The sequence below is a fragment of the Clarias gariepinus genome, chromosome 7, assembly GCF_024256425.1.
Source record: "Clarias gariepinus isolate MV-2021 ecotype Netherlands chromosome 7, CGAR_prim_01v2, whole genome shotgun sequence".
Classification (NCBI taxonomy): Eukaryota; Metazoa; Chordata; class Actinopteri; order Siluriformes; family Clariidae; genus Clarias; species Clarias gariepinus.
The window spans coordinates 30,641,779-30,658,730 of record NC_071106.1 but is presented as its reverse complement, the minus strand read 5'-3'; the positions used below and the strand labels follow the sequence as shown (position 1 = coordinate 30,658,730).

The 16,952-nt window shown below is 40.1% G+C and overlaps 1 protein-coding gene across 1 annotated transcript; it reads left to right on the top strand.

Annotated features, from left to right (window-relative positions):
* Nucleotides 1-261: 261 nt before the first annotated feature.
* eif3m (eukaryotic translation initiation factor 3, subunit M) lies at nucleotides 262-11,449 on the top strand. Its single transcript, XM_053500220.1, has 11 exons — nucleotides 262-379; nucleotides 2,118-2,250; nucleotides 3,178-3,316; nucleotides 3,923-4,046; nucleotides 4,146-4,240; nucleotides 4,327-4,410; nucleotides 4,500-4,599; nucleotides 5,013-5,094; nucleotides 9,224-9,367; nucleotides 9,603-9,663; nucleotides 11,259-11,449. The coding sequence occupies exons 1-11, from the start codon at nucleotides 338-340 to the stop codon at nucleotides 11,380-11,382; spliced, it is 1,128 nt and encodes a 375-aa protein (XP_053356195.1). The 5' UTR covers nucleotides 262-337; the 3' UTR covers nucleotides 11,383-11,449.
* Nucleotides 11,450-16,952: the final 5,503 nt, after the last annotated feature.

Sequence of the window (16,952 nt, the reverse complement as noted above, 5' to 3'; positions counted from 1 at the left end):
TCCTCCGGGAACTCTGGTTTTCTCCCACAGTTCAAAGACATGCAAGTTAAGCTAATTTGTGTTCAAACATTGCCCGTAATGTGTGAATGTTGACCAGAGGTCCAACCACGGTCATATAAATGGTATATAAATATAATGCTAACCACCACTGGCCCTAATTGGACTACATAGGTTCAGAGATGGATGGATGAATAAAAAAATGTCGGCCCACTTTATTGCATGTCGCTTTAAGACAGTCACCCGGAAGTACATCCGAGGCGCCGGCGTTTTACTAGGTTCTTTTTCCGGTCGCTGAGCCTCGCAGTGAGCGTGTGGATTTTATCAGCGCTTCACAAACATGAGTGTTCCGGCTTTTATCGACATTAGCGAGGAGGATCAGGTATTACTGATACTATTTATTATGATCTACACACATATATGTGTATGATAGCATCTTAGCTTGTTTTGAGCGTTATGCTTTTGGTTACCGATTTAGCAACCAGCTCTTGATTAGCTTTTGGGTTAGCGGTGGACCATTCCCAAATCGCTCCTTACGTCCTGTGCGTGCGCACTACAAAGTGGTCTGACATAATGGCATCTGCCCTCGGCGTAGTGCACTTTGTAATTATGTAAGGCTAAGTTTGGAACACAGCTGCAGTGTTTGAGTGTGAGGTAGATATCCGTTACAGCTAAACATCCTGCGATAGCGCGAGCTGTATGCTCAGGCCTGATGGTGCCATATGTTACTTTTTATTTTATAAGAGAAGACTTAAACAGGACACTGACACACAACACACACACACACACACACACACAAACACACTTTCTCTGCTCCTTTTGTCATCTTTAAGCTGAGGATATCGGTCACCTTTACTGCTCTTGTGACCACACAAAGGGGATCTGGAAACACCTGAAAATATCAATTTTAAGAAAGAGGACTTTTTTTTGTAATTAACCTGGTTCTACTTCTTTTTAAGTATTATATACACAAATCCTTATGTAACAGAAACATGTCAATTTTTTCAGGCAAAATGTAAAATTCTATTGACAATATTCTTTGTAGTATTACCAAAAAGTCATTGCAGTCATTGCAGGTTTGGACAAATACTTATGTCCATATAGTGTGATATAAAATTTAAATTTATCCTAAATCTAATAGAACCAGTTATGATGTCAGTCCGTATCTTTTTCCTTTACTAATTTTTTTGTCTGTCATCACCTCAACTGTGGTAAACATGTACCACATGTACTTCTAAATAGACTAGCATGGAAGTAGCAGCAGAAACGCACATGCTAGTAGTAAATTAAAAAAATGTTTGTGTGTAATTTTTTGTTTGTATCCTTCGAAATAGACACAAGGTATTAAATTCAAACTGGGACTGGTGATTGTGCAGAATAACAACACGGCTGAGGCCTTTTTTTGGTGTGCCGGAGCATTGATCGGACTTTCTGCTTCATGACTGAAGTGCTGGCCTCCCAGGAGCTCCCTTAATGTTCCAAGCATGTAAAAATCATTTGGAGCACGGTCAGGACTGGGTGGTACTGCAATAACTGCCAGTTGAGTTTCTGTTACATGCAAGTGATGCACATGAATGAATGTGTGTACAGTTTCCCTCGGACATTGCATCTCTTATGCAAGTTATCTGGTGTTTATCAAGCCTCACGTGTTTCACTCTCTAAACGTTCACAAGAGCAACTGCAGTGGGCTCTGAGCCATATCAGCCAGGAACATCATTATTCACTGACGTACGTCCGTCGTTAAATGTTTGCACAGTTGAAATGTTTTACTGCAGCTAACAGTCTCCTTACTGTACTGTGCTTAAATTTTTCTGAAAAAATTGGTTTTACGCCTTTATTCACAAGGCATTTTATTGCAAGTCCTGGCTTGGCTTGAACACCAAGTGAAACAAATTTTTGAAAACAGCTTTTTGTCTAAAATCTCTTACTGTTTGTCACGTTGTTTTGTTAATGATAAAAAGGAATTGGCAACTAGGATGTTTTTCAGACATAACATTTCAAAAGCTTTCCACATCCAGTCTTGCATAATGTGACACTATAACTGCACTGCTCATCAGTGTTATCCGTTTGATATTGGAAATTGATTATGTAAAAATAAATAAATTGTTTTCTCACTGCAGGCCTCCGAGCTGCGGGCCTACATGAAATCTAAAGGAGCTGAGATCTCAGAGGAGAACTCTGATGCCGGACTTCATGCCGATCTTGCTCAGATCATCGAGGCATGTGATGTGTGTCTGAAGGATGATGATAAAGGTAAGCCATTGTGTCTGTTGCCTACATGTCTCACACTTGTATGTTTTTTAGCTTGCTTTCACGTCCTCTGTATTTACTCTGTGTGAATGAAACCTCATAGATGAGGTTTGGAAAGGCGTGGATACCGTTATTTGCACTCAACTGGTTGAAGGCTTGTGAGCTGTCATGCTTCCTGGTGCATGTTAGTGTTAGTTGATTGCTATGAGAGAATGAGTCAAGCCATATTCAACCCACTGGTCATTCAGTACCTTCGTGTCGTTCATTTTCCGCTGCATAACGTTGAGCCCAGACCTGACCAGCTGAGGCAGATCACACTGGGCACTATGCATGATGGGTGCATCACTTAATGCATTTCTCTTTTTACCCTGATGCACCCATTGCTCTAAAGTAGGATTGGATTCATCAAACCACATGACCTTTTTCCATTGCTCCAAAGTCCAATCTTTGTTCCCTAGTAAATTGAAGGCTTGTTTTCTAATCTAATTAGTCTCACTAACGAGTAGTATCTTATGACCACACATCTGTTTAGTACCAATCCTGCAAATTCTTATCACGTTGTGTGTGTTCGGTGTGTAAATACAATTGCTATTACAACATTTTTTTATTTATTTGCTTGATGCAGCTCAATCATTTACAGCTTCTAAGATGGTGACACTTTTTTTTGGCAAAGCAGTGTTATCATTATTACATTATATAATATAATACAGTTATAATTTGTTTATTACACACTGGCCCTGTTCGCTGCGCTGTTGACTGACTTGTTTAAAGACTTTTTTTTGTTGTCATTTTGTATTTCTACCCAAATATTAAACGTAAGACATATGAGTATTTAATGTGTTTTTTCTTCCTTTTTTTTATTTTTTTATTTTTTACTGGGACTAGGAAAGCAAAATAATATTTTTGTGTTCTTTATAATTTTATGTGTAGATGTGGAGAGTGTGATGAACAGCATTGTATCTTTGCTGCTGATCATGGAGACAGAAAAACAGGAAGCGCTCATCGAGAGTCTGTGTGAGAAACTGGTGAAGTTCCGTGAAGGAGATCGGCCCACTCTCAAGATGCAGCTGTATGTCCACAGTTCACTCATTTGTTCAATTTTTTTTCATTCACACCCATTTGCTCATGCTTACTCATATTGGTGTTCAGTCCCTCAGTCACCCACTCTGTCATGCATTTGCTCCCTCGCTGAGCTGCTTGTTTGTGTTCGCTTAATCACACACCCACTCACGCATATTTACATATGTCTGTTTACTTGCCTCATATCTAATCGCTCCCTCCTCACTCACTTGTTCATCTTTTTACCCACCCATTCCTTCATCCATTCTTTCAGCCACCCACTGCTTTCTTTACCCATCATCCACCCACTTATTCATTCATCCTTTTGCTCACTTCAGTACTGTGTGTGCTTAATGGAATGCTGGGGCGGTAAATGTTGTTTTATAGTTCCCATGATGATAAACTAAACATTGCAGGTCTTTTATATTGTCGCACTTGTTTGCATACAGATTTCAAAACTCCTGGAAATAAAAGATTTGAATTGAATTAAAGTAACTAAATTTATTATGTTAAGCCCTTGTTTACTGCACAGTAAAAAAAATTCTTCACATATCTGTGTGTGAATTGGTGTGAATTGGTTTGTATCTGCTTTATAATGCTATCAATGTCTTTTTAGCCTGAGTAACCTGTTCCACGGCATGGACGAGAACGCCCCGGTGCGATACACAGTCTACTGCAGTCTCGTTAAAGTGGCAGCCGCCTGCAACGCCATCGCTTTCATCCCAACCGAACTGGATCAGGTACGACCTGAGCAGCAGAGATAATTCAGTCACGGTAGGGAGAGGGAAGCAACTCCTATGGGATAACGCTGAGATTTATAATTTATGATTTGTCTGTAGGTGCGCAAGTGGATCGTGGACTGGAACCTGACCACAGAGAAAAAGCACACCCTGCTCAGGCTGGTGTACGAGGGTCTGGTCGACTGTAAAAAGAGGTACAAACGTAGATATTACTGAAAAAGATTTTTTCAAAAAGTTTATATTGTTCCTTATTATATTTATACTATTTGTGTACGGACAGCGAGCCTGCAGCTAAGGTGATGGTAGAGCTGTTGGGCAGTTACACAGAAGACAATGCGTCCCAAGCCCGGGTAGATGCCCACAGGTAGGCTTTTTGTTCAGCTAACCAGTTCTAGATTTTATGCTTGCAGATATGTACAGTAAAGACAACATACTCTGGTCTTCCTCTTACAGGTGCATTGTGCGTGCTCTGAAAGACCCAAATACGTACCTGTTCGACCATCTCCTAGCTCTGAAACCTGTGCGCTTTCTGGAGGGAGAGCTTATCCATGATGTAAGTAGAGATTAGGAAGTTACTATATTTTTGCTTCTGCTTTGCTTTTATGTGCCCTCCCTGACTCATTTGTTTAATTGCTTGGAAACATAAGATAAAAATGGTAGCTAGTTAATGACATTTTAAGCGAGTTAGGTTTTAGCACGTTATATAGATAAAGGGAAATAAACGGCGAGGATGTGGTAGCAGATCATGTTTGAATCGGCCATTGTTTTAGGTAGAGGTGTTCAGTAATGATATTATGCAGCATTTATAACCAAATCTTAAATGCACCATTGCTTTTCATCTTTCACTCCATAGTATATTTCAGAGAAATAAAAAAATGAGATGTCAGTCGAGATGGAAATCCATATGAATGTTTTATATAATGGTGTTCCATCAAGTAACATATTAATCCAACACTTTCTCTTTAGTTGCTGACCATTTTCGTGAGTGCAAAACTAGCAGCCTATGTGAAGTTCTACCAAAACAACAAAGACTTCATCGATTCTCTTGGTAAGTACTTTAGGGTTTTGGATTTTGACATGTAAAGCAACAGTTTGGCCAACAATGGTAATCTTCTCCTTTGGTAGGCTTCATAATACCATCTGTACAGAGTGTAGCTGTATATATAAACTATATCTGAACCAGTTCCATCATATAATTTCATTAATACAGGTGATGCCAGACTGCTGAGAGAGAAAGCGATCACTAGCATAACATGTCTGCTACCTGTTTAATTACATGACATGATTTTGATTTTGATAAGTTTAATAATGTCGAAAACCACATTAACAAATAAGGTGTCTCGATCCATCGGCTGCCGATGTCTGATGTCTCTTAACTTGGCATCACATACTGTAAACCGATACTATGGTGATGACGCAAAATACAGCCACATCAACATTTCTTCACCAGTCTGGCAATTTTATCAGGCCTCTCTAAAAGATGTAAGATTTGCAGTATCTAAAGCAGTCAACCCTCAATCAACCACCTATAGCATAAGGCTCTAACCTTACTCTCTCTACGGAGAGGTAAAATGACTAAAACCGTTATCATAAAAATAATAATAAAGAGCAGTTCCCAGCTCTGGGTTTACTGCTCCATGCATGGCGTGCTGGCAGTGAGTGACTATTAAGCGTCTCTGCACACATTCTGAATGATAAGAGGAATAGACTGTTTCTTAAATATGCAGCAGTTCTGATATTTATGAAGAAATTGCAAAATACAAATTTACCGATGTTCTGATTATCGATTTGTTATTTATTGACACAGCCTTGTTCCATGTACTGCACATTATAATAAGTGAGTACAGTTGGACGGTCACATTTTTACATAAGCATTTTCATGTGTGTGAGAGGCCCTTGATGCTAACTAATTAAAGAATGCAAGATTTTTGCTCTTTAGCCGAGCACAGGATATTCCATTGGTTTTATTATTTTTTTTATAATCTACTCAAAGAAAAACCCTGATTGTAGGACTCCTAATAACAAAGCCTTTAAACGATATCTAACTAACTTAAGTGAACGAAGAAAGACTCTGTATTCAGTGATCTTAATCCTGTAGTGGTAGGCACAAGAGTTTTTTTTTCACCCCCCCCTTTCATCGTGGTCAACTCTAATGGTTAGTCGACCAGGACAGTTAAAACTCTTAAGTGCTTGACACTCATGCTTTGATTGATCTGAAATTCTATCTAATTCGTTATGCTTAAAGTACTAAGAGTAATATAGTAATAAAGTATAGTGAGCTAGTAAGTGCATTAGTGCAGAGATAAACTAGTTTATTAATTTTTTTAAAAAGTCAGTTGTAATGCATACATGTTCGACAAAATTCAGCAAGTAACTGGCCAGCAACACTGTTTAAACATACATACTTTTTGTGTGTGTGGTGTTTAGTTTTTTTTCCCTTGTTTAACAACCAGAAAGCAAAAAAAATTAAATTAATTAACGAGGGGGGAAAAAAACAATTTTTTTTTTTTTTTGCTTTCTGGTTGTTAAACAAGGGAAGAAAAACATTCACAGACTACTGAATTAAAAAATAACTAATAACGGTAGCACAAATAGATAGACTTGTCTACGCCACGGCTGATGATTATTATTATTTTACCATCATGTTCACCGGAGCGTTAAAAGCAAGATGTTCTGTAAGCACACGCTGGAATGTATTGCTCAGCAGTGGCTTTGTTTGGCGTCTGCTCAAAGAGCTGAGCTCATTAAAGCCGGGATCCTCCCTGCCTCTGAAAAAAAAAAATAGACAATTGAGGCACACTTTTAAAGGCTCATCAGCAGATGAAATGGATCATTGGTTTGCTGGTTGTGTCGCCGGTTACTTAATTAATGTAAATACATTTTTTAATTTGCTCGAACATTAATCATTTACACATCAAGTGAGTTTCTAATAGTGTCTGGAGCAGTGATATGAGTTTAGGATGGTGCATGGAGGAAATGGAGGGAAATTGGCGAGTAATATTTAATTGATTACCGCTGTGTTCAGCCATGCAGAGACGCTGTGCTTGGGTAATTACTGTCTCAGGCTTTATGCTGACTAGGAATCTGATGGAATTATAGTGGGGGAGACTTGAGGCCTGTTCAGGAAGCTACATTATACCATTTATATCTGTTAATTGTTATTAGATGTTAAGCACAGAGTTGTCACATTATTACCAACTTTAACTAATTCACAAATACACTCAACAAAAATATAAACACAACACCTTTGTTTCTGCTCCGATTTTTCATGAGATGGACTTAAAGATCTAAAATTCATTTCAGATACACAATATTACCATTTCTCTCAAACATTGTTCACAAATCAGTCTAAATGTGTAATAGTGAGCACTTCTGCTTTGCTGAGATAATCCATCCCACCTCACAGGTGTGCCACATCAAGATGCTGATCTGACATCATGAGTAGTGCACAGGTGTACCTTATACTGCCCACAATAAAAGGCCACCCTGGAATCTGCAGTTTTGTCTCACAGCAAAATGCCACAGATGCCACAAGCATTGAGGGAGCGTGCAATTGGCATGCTGACAGCAGGAATGTCAACCAGATCTGTTGCTCGTGCATTGAATGTTCATTTCTCCACCATAAGACATCTCCAAAGGCGTTTCAGAGAATATGGCAGTACATCCAACTGGCCTCACAACCGCAGACCACGTGTAACCACACCAGCCCAGGACCTTCACATCCAGCAGGTTCTCCTCCAAGATCGTCTGAGACCAGCCACTCAGACAGCTGCTGAAACAATTGGTTTGCATAACCAAACAATTTCTGCACAAACTGTCAGAAACCGTCTCAGGGAAGCTCAACTGCATGCTCGTCGTCCTCATCGGGGTCTTGACCTGACTCCAGCTCGTCGCCGTAACAGACTTGAGTGGGCAAATGCTCACATTCGATGGCGTCTGGCACGTTGAAGAATCTCGGTTTACATTGTTCAGGGCAGATGGCAGACAGTGTGTGTGGCGTCGTGTGGGTAAGCGCTTTGCTGATGTCAATGTTGTGGATCGAGTGGCCTATGGTGGTGGTGGGGTTATGGTATGGGCAGGCATCTGTTATGGACGAAGAACACAGGTAAATTTTATTGATGGCATTTTGAATGCACAGAGATACCGTGATGAGATCCTGAGGCCCATTGTTGTGCCATACATCCATGAACATCACCTCATGTTTCAGCAAGATAATGCACGGCCCCATGTTGCAAGGATCTGTACCCAGTTCTTGGAAGCTGAAAATGTCCCAGTTCTTGCATGGCCAGCATACTCACCGGACATGTCACCCGTTGAGCATGTTTGGGATGTGCTTGACCGGCGTATACGACAGCGTGTACCAGTTCCCACTAATATCCAACAACTTCGCACAGCCATTGAAGAGAAGTGGACCAACATTCCACAGGCCACAATTGACAATCTGATAAACTCTATGCGAAGAAGATGTGTTGCACTGCATGAGGCAAATGGTGGTCACACCAGATACTGACCAGTTCTGAGTCCCCAGACTCCCAATGCCACAATCTTGATGTGGCACACCTGTGAGGTGGGATGGATTATCTCAGCAAAGCAGAAGTGCTCACTATCACACATTTAGACTAATTTGTGAACAATGTTTGAGAGAAATGGTAATATTGTGTATCTGGAATAAATTTTAGATCTTTAAGTCCATCTCATGAAAAATCAGAGCAGAAACAAAGGTGTTGCGTTTATATTTTTGTTGAGTGTACAAAGGAGCCTTCATGGGACTGATATTGGTGACTGGAAAGGAACCAGAGCTTGTACACATACACACACACAGACACAGCCTGCTCTCTCTTGCTGTAGCCTACTCTACAATATAAACAGATTCTAGTTGGTACAGTGTGAGGTTTTATCAAGTTAATTTTGTTAATGTTTTAAAGCTAAATAGCTAAAATGTGTGCTTCTATAAACAGTACTGCTTTAGATGAATAAAAGATGAATCATTCCCCATTCAGTTATTCTGTACCCTCTAAAACCTCATGGGACTGATGGTTCTCTTCTCTGATATCAGTTGTTTTTTGGGTTTTTTTTCAATCAGTTTTCTAAGAATTTGTTTTTTAAACTGTTATTTATTTTATTTTTTTGGCAACCATTGTGTCTATATGTTATAAATGTTTTTTATTTGTTTTTAGGTCTGTCACATGAGCAAAACATGGCAAAGATGAGGCTACTGACATTCATGGGCATGGCTGTGGAGACCAAAGAGATTTGCTTCGACACAATGCAGCAGGAGCTGCAGATTGGCGCAGATGACGTGGAACCGTTCGTAATTGATGGTACGCCTCATTTTCTGAGACCTCTAGAGGTGCTTAACCCTGCCTGCTCCTGAGGTGCTTTATCATGCCTAAGCCGAGTTTACTGTGTGAAGAAGATTTTCACTTACTTTAATTAATTGGACAGAGACAAAACATAAGGACTTGAGCCATAAGTGCTGAACAAGTTGAGTTTGAATGACTGCATGTGTCCTGGATCCTAATCTTTGTTTATGTATCATCTCTTTTATTTTACTAGCCGTTCGGACCAAGATGGTCTACTGCAAAATTGACCAGACACAGCGTAAGGTTGTTGTGAGGTAAGCTTCCTTAGATAAGCTGATGTTTGAGTCTTCAGTCGGTATACATCGTTATCAGGTGGGGGTGGTTCTGTATGCTTGGTGCTTTAGTTTTAGAGCAGGAAATCTGTTTCCTGTGTAGTGATTATTGTAATTTTTAAGGTCTTTTAAAACATATTTAAGGGGTTGGCCTATCTACTTGAAGTCGCATAATTTAAGCTTTTTCACACACGCATCCCCTTATTTCATTCTCATTTCATCACAGATGTTGTGCTGTACAGAGACCGAATGGGAAACAAAAAACCCTTGTTGTAATATTTATAAACCTGGCTGTATATAGCTAAATTCCAGCATTATGAAGACCAAGCAGCCATCGAAACAAACTCTGGATAAATAATATCTCCAGGTATCAGATAGCATTTGCTCACCTAAACTGTGCAGTTCTCATAGGGAACTAAAAATAGAAGTCTTCAGGAAAGCCACACACACACAGACCAATACTTGCGGTTTGACTCCCACAATCCCACTACAACACAAATTAAGCGTCATCAGGATGCTGCACCACAGGGCAGAGAACATGCCTACATCCACTGAATCTCAAAAGAAGAAATACAAGCATCTGAAGGAAGCTCCCAAAGCCCGCAGATATCCTAAGCGATTTGATCCTTTTCACGAAATAGCTTCCCAAACTAACAGAAGGACGACAGAGAAAGCTGAGCCTTTACAGGTCCATCTAGATACTCTGTCTGGTCATTACACCTTAATGACTCTCCCTAATCTCTCTCTAATGCTGTTTCTTCTAAAAGCCCCCCACTCTCTATTGACTCTTCCTCCCCCTCTCACCTTCTCCATTGTTCACATAATGAGCCTAAACATACCAACGTCCTTCAGACTGAAGTATCTACTTGGATGTATAGTGGAATGTTTCTACCCAACAGTTGAGCAAATTAAATCCACTGTTTTTAAAAATTGGAAGAATATGGTGGATTGACTCCTCTGGTAGCATGATGGTTACGATTGTCCACTTGGTTGCTTCCGTCACTAATGCTCTCCTTAAATGTGTGCTTTGTTTCACATTTAAGGAGAGCATTAGTGACAGAAGCAACCAAGTGGACGATCGTAACCATGATGCTACCAGCATCATGCTTTACCATGGAATGGTGATTATTACTGTCATATGCATTGCTGTTTTTCTGTCAAACCTAAAACTTAATGTGATGACCAAAAAGTTCAAGATTGTTTCAAGTGTCGTCAGACCAGATCATCTTTTCATCTTCATCTTCATTTCCTGAGTATCCAGATATTATCCAAGATATTTTATTACTCACCACTTTTCCATAAAAGCCCCACTCAGCTACTGCTGACCTGTCGAAACATGAGCTAATAATTCATGATCTCATCAGTTCCTTCAATGTTGCGATTGGTTTCTTAGTTACTTTTCTTACTAATGCCCTTCTTGTGTGAAGTTTATAAGATGTGTCAAAGATTTGCATACCGAAGTGCTAAGTATTATAAAGAGCCAGTGTTGTATAGTTAAACCATTCCAAAGTAGTGAAAATCAGTGATGAGTATTACCTATCCTACATGCTGACGTGCACTTTTATGTGTTTGTTTAGCCACAGCACCCATCGCACGTTTGGGAAGCAGCAATGGCAGCAGCTTTACGACACTCTGAGCTCCTGGAAACAGAACCTGGTGACGGTGAAATCCAGCCTGCAAGCGCTCTCTCCTACTGCCTAACACTCATCATGATGCTCAGCAGTTTTTATATACACACCCACACCCAATAAAAGACAAATGAAGACCATTTATTGTTTTTAATGTTTTTTTTTTTCCTTTATATGTATATTCAACCCTCCTTGTGTGTTGAGTTTTGTTTGAGACTTTCATTTGACTGATTATGAAGATAAGTGATCAGGGTAATGGCAGAAGCTCATCAGGGTAGGGGAAAATACTATTGCTGTTGGTGAGAGATGAGACACAGGCTTCAGGATAAGGAAAGTTTGTTTAGGATGGGTGTAGATACGCCACTCAGGTCCTTTTTTTATGGGTTTCTATTATAAAACATAGAGAAGAAAAGCATTAACTCTTTTAATGATTCAAACCGTCACCATGCAGAATCTTTATAGAGAAACTAGAGTATTAATTTTGCTTAGCATTTTAAATCGTTCCTTTGAAAGGGAAACTATTTTAGGCTCTTCTACCCTAAACCAGAGTCAGAATAGAGTAAAATTTGACACAGACTTCAGTTGGGGGTTAAGGCAATGATTAGTTCTAAACTAATTATTTACTCTGTATTTGCATAGGTAAATCTGATCGGCTCTTGTATTTTTTATCATGCAAAAACACTGACCCACGTAAGACTGACCCCCTATGAGATAGGGGTTAGTAGTACCCACATTGCAATAAAAAATAAAATAAAAAACGGACGTGACTATTTCCACACACTGCCACGTATGTGATCTTTAAAAGTCCAGAAGGTTGTAATCATAAAAACACATTTTAGAAATTTTAGGGAGCTTTTCAAATAATGTCTGCATCTTGTCTGCACGTCTCCCTTAAAAGCACCTTGCAGTTGTGCTTCATGCTTTGGATTTTGTTCAATTTGGAGTGAGTGGAGTGGCTCGGTTTCCTGTTCACTTTCATGCAAAAGCACTGTATTATGAGGAATGTTCAGAAAAATTATAAACAATATCCATGAAAGCATTCTTTCAGCTAGGGACATTCCTTTCAGGATGGGAGGCACTCGGCATGCTCGACAGAGCAGTAAACTGCTAAATGACCTCTTAGCTTTAAATAAGTTGTGCAGTGGTCCCATTAGATGTGGCTATATTCAAGCATACATACATACATACGTATACACACTGCCTGGCGAAAAAAAGGGATCTGGATTTAACTAAGCAAATAGGTTGAATCCTTTCACTGAATAATTACTGCAGTGATTAATATGGTTCAGCTGGTAACAAGTTAGACTGGGACCCTGTTCAGGGTATACCCCGTTTCGTGCCCTAAGTCTCCTGGGATAGGCTCCAGGCCCTCCCGTCACCAAGTTATTTAACCCTAACTGATGCAGCAAGTAGCTTCTTATTTCTTAAACAACCATGACAGAAGACACCTCCTGCAGTCGTGGCAAAGATGTCAAATTATTATCCTGCATCAAGTAAAAGTCAAACCGTGACCTAATTGTGCAGAATAACAGAGCAGTGAAACTACCTTTATTTCTCTGTATAAATCCCTGCTATACTAACGCACCTATCCCAGTGTGTCTCTAGTGCTTGAATACCATCAAGGTGAAAGGTTTTCTCAGTACACCAGAGCCATGATCGGACTGCCAGCCTCACTTCTGAAGCACTCATTAAATGACTCAAACATGTGGAAATGGCTTGAAGTGAGATCAGGACTGTAGGGCGATGAGGAAATATCTCTCAGCTATGTTTTCGTAATATGCAAAAACCTGGATTTGTATCACTCACTCATCGCCTATACAGCTTTATACTGTATACAGGGTCATGGGGGGGAGGGGGGGTGCACATGCACACTTAAAGACAATTTGGGACCGCCAATTAACCTAATCTAAATGTCTTTGACTGTGGGAGGAAACTGGAGTACCCAGAGGAAACCCACCAAGCATGGGGAGAACATGCAAACTCAATGCACACAGAGGCGGAAAACAAACCAAGGAAAGAATCGAACCCGAAACCTGGGGGTGCAAAGCAACAGTGCTAACCATTAGGCCAACATGCTGCCCCATTTCAATAACCAAATTTTTAAATACTGAACTTGTAATTGAGAATGTATTTTTTTAACTGTTTTATCCAAATCCAGATAAAAGTAAGGACTGAGAAGCCTGGGATTTGTGTTCACCACTTTCCAGTCAATTGTACTATCAAAGGTAATTAAAGTTCCTTTTAGTACAACCTGCAAATAAAATCACTCACTCACTCATCTACTATACTGCTTTATCCTGTATTCAGGGACACGGGGACCTGGAGCCTATCCCAGGAGACTTAGGGCATGAGTCAGGGCACACACACACACACACACTATAGGCAATTTGGGAACATCCATTAGCCTAACCTACATGTCTTTGGACTGTGAGAGGAAACCCAATAAGCATGGGGAGAACATGCAAACTCCATGCACACAGAGACGGGAATCGAGCCTGGCCAGGAATCAAACCCGGACCCTTGAGGTACAAGGCAACAGTGCTAACCACTACACCACCGCGCCACCTGAAAATACAATATTTTTGAAAAATATTATGACGTTGTGCCTTCATTTGATGTTTTTTAAGATTAGCACATGTAGCTCTGGAAAATGTAAAATGATGGTCTATTAGCTAACTTTAACATGTGCCACATCACAAATACTGTATATTGCAGTAGTCAGAGGTCAATAAGCCAAACATTACCAACGGGACTGTAATCTGTTTTCTTCATAATAGTGGATGATAATGATTTCTAATGTACTCAAATATGTTTCCAAAAAGCTGTTAGTCAATTCCCTGTTATTGCGAAACTATATCAGTAGAAACTGTGAAACATGTCAAATCATGTGATAAAAATGTGCCTTCAGTGGATTACATAGAACACCACAACAACTCCCACTATCTGTCATTCTCTATTCATCTTTCACCCTCTCTCCATTCCTGATATCTGGTTAGTGGTTAACATTGTAATGATGTGCTGTTGAGGTTTAACAGTTGTATCTTATTTCTCCAGTGTACCGTTTAATGACCTCAGTTTGTCAGCCTTTATTTATACAGGTGACATACAGTACAAATTCACATTTTATTTGTCACATATACAGTCATACACAGTATGATATGAGGGGAAATGCTTATACGACTGCTGTTGACCTCAATATTACAAAAAAATAAGAGAATAGGAAAAAAAAAAACATTTAAATTTACATCATATATAGCAATAAGAATAAAAATAAAATATAAAATATTAGAACAAGATAGAAATATAAAGAAGTTAAAGACATTAAAATAGAAAAATATATATAGTAAAATGAAATATAATAGAAATGTAATGTAATAGAACCGTGTCCAGTTATTGGCAAGATAATGTGCAAGATTGCAGTTCAAGTTCACAGTGTGCAAAATGTGGCAGGTGTTTGCATATGTTTGTGTGAGTGTTAGGTCCTATGGGGTAATTGAGAGCTCGTATCGCCTGCGGGAAAAACACTTGATGGGGTTGAGGTCAGGGCTCTGTGTTCGGGCCAGTCAAGTTCTCCCACACCAAACTCATCAAACCACTGGGACACAGTCATGTTGGAATAGAAAAGGGCCTTCTCCAAACTATTACCACAAAGTTAGAAGCATAGAAATTGAATGTGTCTTGGTATGCTAAAGCATTACGTTTGCCCTTGCCCTGGGATGAGGGGCCTATTGAAACACTTGAATTCAGCAATTAACAGGTTTGGCCAAATACTGTTGCGTAATTGGATTGAATTGAATTGAATTAAAATATAGTATAGTTTAGTCACTACTTATAAAAAGTGCCGCAGTGTTTTTTTTTAACAATGAAAAAAAAATTAACAAATAAAACTAAAAAGCATTTTAAGGTCATATTAATATTCTTTCTTCTTCTTCTTTGTCTTTCGGCTGTTCCCTTTCAGGGGTCGCCACAGCGAATCATTTGCCTCCATCTAACCCTATCCTCTGCATCCTCTTCTCTTACACCAACTAACTTCATGTCCTCTCTCACTGCATCCATAAATCTCCTCTTTGGTCTTCCTCTAGACCTCCTGCCTGGCAGTTCCAACCTCACTATCCTTCTACCGATATATTCACCATCTCTCCTCTGAACATGTCCAAACCACCTCAATCTGGCCTCTCTGACTTTATCTCCAAAACATCTAACGTGGGTTGTCCCTCTGATAAACTCATTCTTGATCCTATCCATCCTTGTCACTCCCAAGGAGAACCTCAACATCTTCAGCTCTGCTACCTCCAACTCTGCCTCCTGTCTTTTCTTCAGCACCACTGTCTCTAAGCCGTAGAGCATTGCTGGTCTCACCACTGTCCTGTACACCTTTTCTTTCATTCTCGCTGATACTCTTTTATCGCACAACACACCTGACACTTTTCTCCACCCATTCCAACCTGCCTGTACCCGCCTCTTCACCTCCTTTAAACACTCTCCGTTGCTCTGGACCGTTGACCCTAAGTACTTAAAATCCTGCACCTTCTTTACCTCTGCTCCCTGTAGCCTCACCGATCCTCCTGGGTCCCTCTCATTCACACATGTATTCCGTCTTGCTGCGGCTAACCTTCATTCCTCTTCTTTCCAGAGCATACGTCCAAATTTTCCTCCACCTGTTCCCTGCTCTCGCTACAGAGCACAATGTCATCTGCAAACATCATAGTCCATGGGGACTCCTGTCTTACCTCATCTGTCATCCTGTCCATCACCAGAGCAAACAAAAAGGGGCTTAGAGCCGATCCTTGATGCAGACCCACCTCCACCTTGAACTCTTCTGTCACACCTACAGCACATCTCACCACTGTCTTACAGCTCTTATACATGTCCTGCACCACTCTAACATACTTCTCTGCCACTCCAGACCTTCTCATACAATACCACAGCTCCTCTCTTGGCACCCTGTCATATGCTTTCTCTAAATCTAAAAAGACACAATGCAACTCCCTGTTACCTTCTCTGTACTTCTCCGCCAGCATCCTCAAAGCAAATATTGCATCTGATGTACTCTTTCTAGGCATAAAACCATATTGCTTATTAATATTCAATTTTATTATTTACTATAAAGTATACTTTCGTCCGTAAAGGATACTCCTCAGCCAGGAGATATAGCCATCGTTTCTATGGCAGTTACTTATGGGGTTCGTGTTGCCAGCATGATGCCTGATTGTATCTGAGCACTTGAGGGTGAAGGACCTCACTCAAGGGTCCAACAGTGGCAGCCCAGTGCTCAAAAAATTTTAGGGACCTCCTGATCAGTAGTACAACACCTTAACCACCGAGCTACAAAAACAACCCAATACTCTTTAAGGAAACAGTGAAATGTTTCCCCTGTGTTGTGCGGCATCAAATGCTGGTGACATAGAACAACAGACAGATAACAAGACAGTGAAGAGTGGAGACATACAGTGTAGACATGGTCCATTTTTTCCATCATCTTCCTGCTCATTTAAAAAAAAAAACATATGTAGGCTGGCATCCTGAACAAGGCCTATTGCAGAAAGCTGAAATAAAAATAATTTTGTCAATGTCCAAATAGTTTATAGCCCAATCCTCACATTACACAAGGTTAGCACAAAGTACGTGCCGTTCTGTACGCTT

Coding starts and splice junctions, on each gene's coding strand:
- eif3m (XM_053500220.1), top strand. CDS start 338: ATGAGTGTTCCGGCTTTTATCGACATTAGCGAGGAGGATCAG. Junction 4,047..4,145: donor TCCCAACCGAACTGGATCAG/GTACGACCTGAG, acceptor ATTTGTCTGTAG/GTGCGCAAGTGGATCGTGGA. Junction 9,664..11,258: donor CAGCGTAAGGTTGTTGTGAG/GTAAGCTTCCTT, acceptor GTGTTTGTTTAG/CCACAGCACCCATCGCACGT.